Source organism: Crocuta crocuta, unplaced genomic scaffold (assembly GCF_008692635.1).
Source record: "Crocuta crocuta isolate KB4526 unplaced genomic scaffold, BGI_CrCroc_1.0 scaffold620, whole genome shotgun sequence".
NCBI lineage: Eukaryota > Metazoa > Chordata > Mammalia > Carnivora > Hyaenidae > Crocuta > Crocuta crocuta.
In genome coordinates this window covers 878,912-881,611 of record NW_027527402.1, presented here as the reverse complement: position 1 = coordinate 881,611, position 2,700 = coordinate 878,912, and the positions used below count along the sequence as shown (strand labels likewise).

General features: G+C 57.1%; 1 protein-coding gene across 1 annotated transcript in view; it reads left to right on the top strand.

The window, feature by feature from the left end:
* The window catches only part of ITGA10 (integrin subunit alpha 10), a 16,217-nt gene that overhangs the window by 4,564 nt on the left and 8,953 nt on the right, over nt 1–2,700 (top strand). Inside the window, exons 7-13 of the mRNA XM_077753696.1 lie at nt 103–251; nt 877–1,027; nt 1,217–1,382; nt 1,514–1,587; nt 1,825–1,969; nt 2,154–2,302; nt 2,541–2,684. Coding sequence (XP_077609822.1) covers nt 103–251; nt 877–1,027; nt 1,217–1,382; nt 1,514–1,587; nt 1,825–1,969; nt 2,154–2,302; nt 2,541–2,684 — 978 coding nt within the window. The remainder of the gene's footprint in view (nt 1–102; nt 252–876; nt 1,028–1,216; nt 1,383–1,513; nt 1,588–1,824; nt 1,970–2,153; nt 2,303–2,540; nt 2,685–2,700) is intronic.

The following is a 2,700-nucleotide window of genomic DNA, read 5'->3' as shown; positions in this document are numbered from 1 at the left end:
GAGCAGTTGTTCCCTAGCACCCAGACACCCGTCTCCCTGCCCCTGCGTGCCGTCTTCTCCCCCAGCACGCACACTCCATGTGAGCGCACGCTTTATTCTCAGGTGGGGCTGGTGCAGTATGGGGAGAGCCCTGTGCACGAGTGGTCCCTGGGAGACTTCCGAACCAAGGAAGAAGTGGTGAGGGCGGCCAGGAACCTGAGTCGGCGAGAGGGACGAGAAACGAAGACCGCCCAAGCCATCCTGGTGGCCTGGTGAGGCCCTGGGGAGGGGAGCCTGGGAGGGCCTAGAAAGGTTAGGGGAGGGTCTGGAGTGCGCTCTGTCCCTCCCGAGATGTCTGGCATGATTTTCTTTGTGTGCACACTGGTGGGAAAGGCCCAGCTGGCTGTCATTGCATACCCTTCTCATCACCCTCTTCCAGGCAGATGTCTGCGTCTTTCCCTGTGTCTGATTTATTTTGTTTATCTCCGTAGACAGGACTCTCTCTATCCCTGCCCTCCCGCTTTGATCGTGGTCCTCAGGTCCTCTGCCACTTATGTCCTAGCCCACTTGCCAAACATGATTCAGAACGCATCTCTGGGAAGACTTCCCTGCTCTGACCGCTCTCCTTTATTCTACACGCTCTGAATACGTGTCCTCTCCCAGGTGCAGTATTTGCCGAGCGAATCTATGAACGAATGGATTGTACACTTACTTGCATTGAGGATATGCTCTGTGACATTTCAAACATTTCAGCCCTTCCTGTTTCCAGTCTCCACTATCAGGGAGATGGGCTAAAAAGCAAGGTGCCTGGCCTCAGTGACCCGCTGACAGTGGCACGCGCGCGTGTGTATCTGTATCTGCATACACGTGATCACGCCTCACTCTCTTCTCTCTCAGCACAGAAGGATTCAGCCCGTCCCGTGGGGGCCGGCCCGAGGCTGCCAGGCTGCTGGTGGTTGTCACCGATGGAGAGTCCCATGACGGGGAGGAACTTCCTGCCGCACTGAAGGCCTGTGAGGCTGGCAGAGTGACCCGCTATGGGATTGCGGTGAGAATCTCTGTATCTGGAAGGATGGAGGGGGGGATGGTGACACCGAGGTCGGGGAACTTGAAGAAAATAGGCACTAACTGCTTCCCAAAGGTCAGCCATATTTCCCTTCTTTCACTGTGTTCTGCACCAGCTTTGATGCCTCCCTCCACGCGGCTAACCGACCCCACCTTGATCTCCTGACCCCAGGTCCTTGGCCACTACCTCCGGAGACAGCGAGACCCCAGCTCGTTCCTGCGGGAAATCAGAACTATCGCCAGTGATCCGGACGAGAGATTCTTCTTCAACGTCACAGACGAAGCTGCGCTGACAGACATCGTGGACGCACTCGGAGACCGGATTTTTGGCCTTGAGGGTAATGACTGCCCTGAAGGCGCAGGGGAGAGGGTAGGGGGAGTTCTGGGTGTAGGTGGGGCTCTGGAGTACGTCCAGTACATCAGAGAAATGTCTTTCCTGATATCGCCTTGATATTTTCTCATGCTCCAGGGTCCCATGGAGAAAATGAAAGCTCTTTTGGGCTGGAAATGTCTCAGATTGGTTTCTCTACCCATCGGCTGAAGGTTGGACAGAGTGTGACCCCTCTCAACATCTGACTCCTCCCAGCCTCAGACCCAGGCAACTTCAACCCAGAGCTCTTCTAGATTCTCCCTTTAACTGATGTCCAGTGTCCGTACTGACCCCCCCATGCCTTTCCAGCTGACCCCAGCATAGTCTTAGTGACCCTTTCGCTCCTGGAGCTTTTAACTCTTTACTTCCTGTTGTCTTTTCAAGTGACCCTGTCTGTTTCTGCCACACAGGATGGGATTCTCTTTGGAATGGTGGGGGCCTATGACTGGGGGGGCTCTGTGCTGTGGCTTGAAGGAGGTCACCGCCTCTTCCCCCCGCGGACAGCCCTGGAGGATGAGTTCCCCTCTGCCCTGCAGAACCATGCAGCCTACCTAGGTAAGTAGCAGAGGGCTACAGGGAAGGAGAGGGTGAGGAGGGACTGTGTCCCCAGTGGCAGGGATGAGAGCAGTTTCTCACCCATCTGCTACCTTGCTTGGGACCCCCTCCTGTGCCTTTAGGGAACCTTCCGGCTCTGACCCCATCTTTTTTCCCTTTCATCCGATTCCCTGCCCACTTCTAGGTTACTCCGTTTCCTCCATGCTTTTGCGGGGTGGACGCCGCCTCTTTCTCTCGGGGGCTCCTCGGTTTAGACATAGAGGAAAAGTCATCGCCTTCCAGCTTAAGAGAGACGGGGCTGTGAGGGTTGCCCAGAGCCTCCATGGGGAGCAGGTAAGGTGTCCAAGAGAGGGTGGGACCCCTTGGGGTCCGGAGGGGCCTTCAGGCTGTGGGGGAGGAAAGGGAGGGATCATGAGAGGAGCCTGAAAAGTCTTTGCAGAAGGAATTCCGCTTGGTGGGCTCTGTCAGGGGTATGGGGACCACAGTGGCAGGCCAGGCTGGTGGCTCCTTCTCCCTTGCCCGCAGTCACCTTCCGCTTTCGCTGGGGTCCCCACCCCCCACCGCTCCCCAGATCGGCTCCTACTTCGGCGGTGAGCTCTGTCCGCTGGATACGGATGGGGATGGGACCACCGATGTCTTGCTCGTGGCCGCCCCCATGTTCCTGGGCCCCCAGAACAAGGAGACGGGCCGTGTTTACGTGTATGTGGTGAGCCAGGTGAGACTTGCTTGCG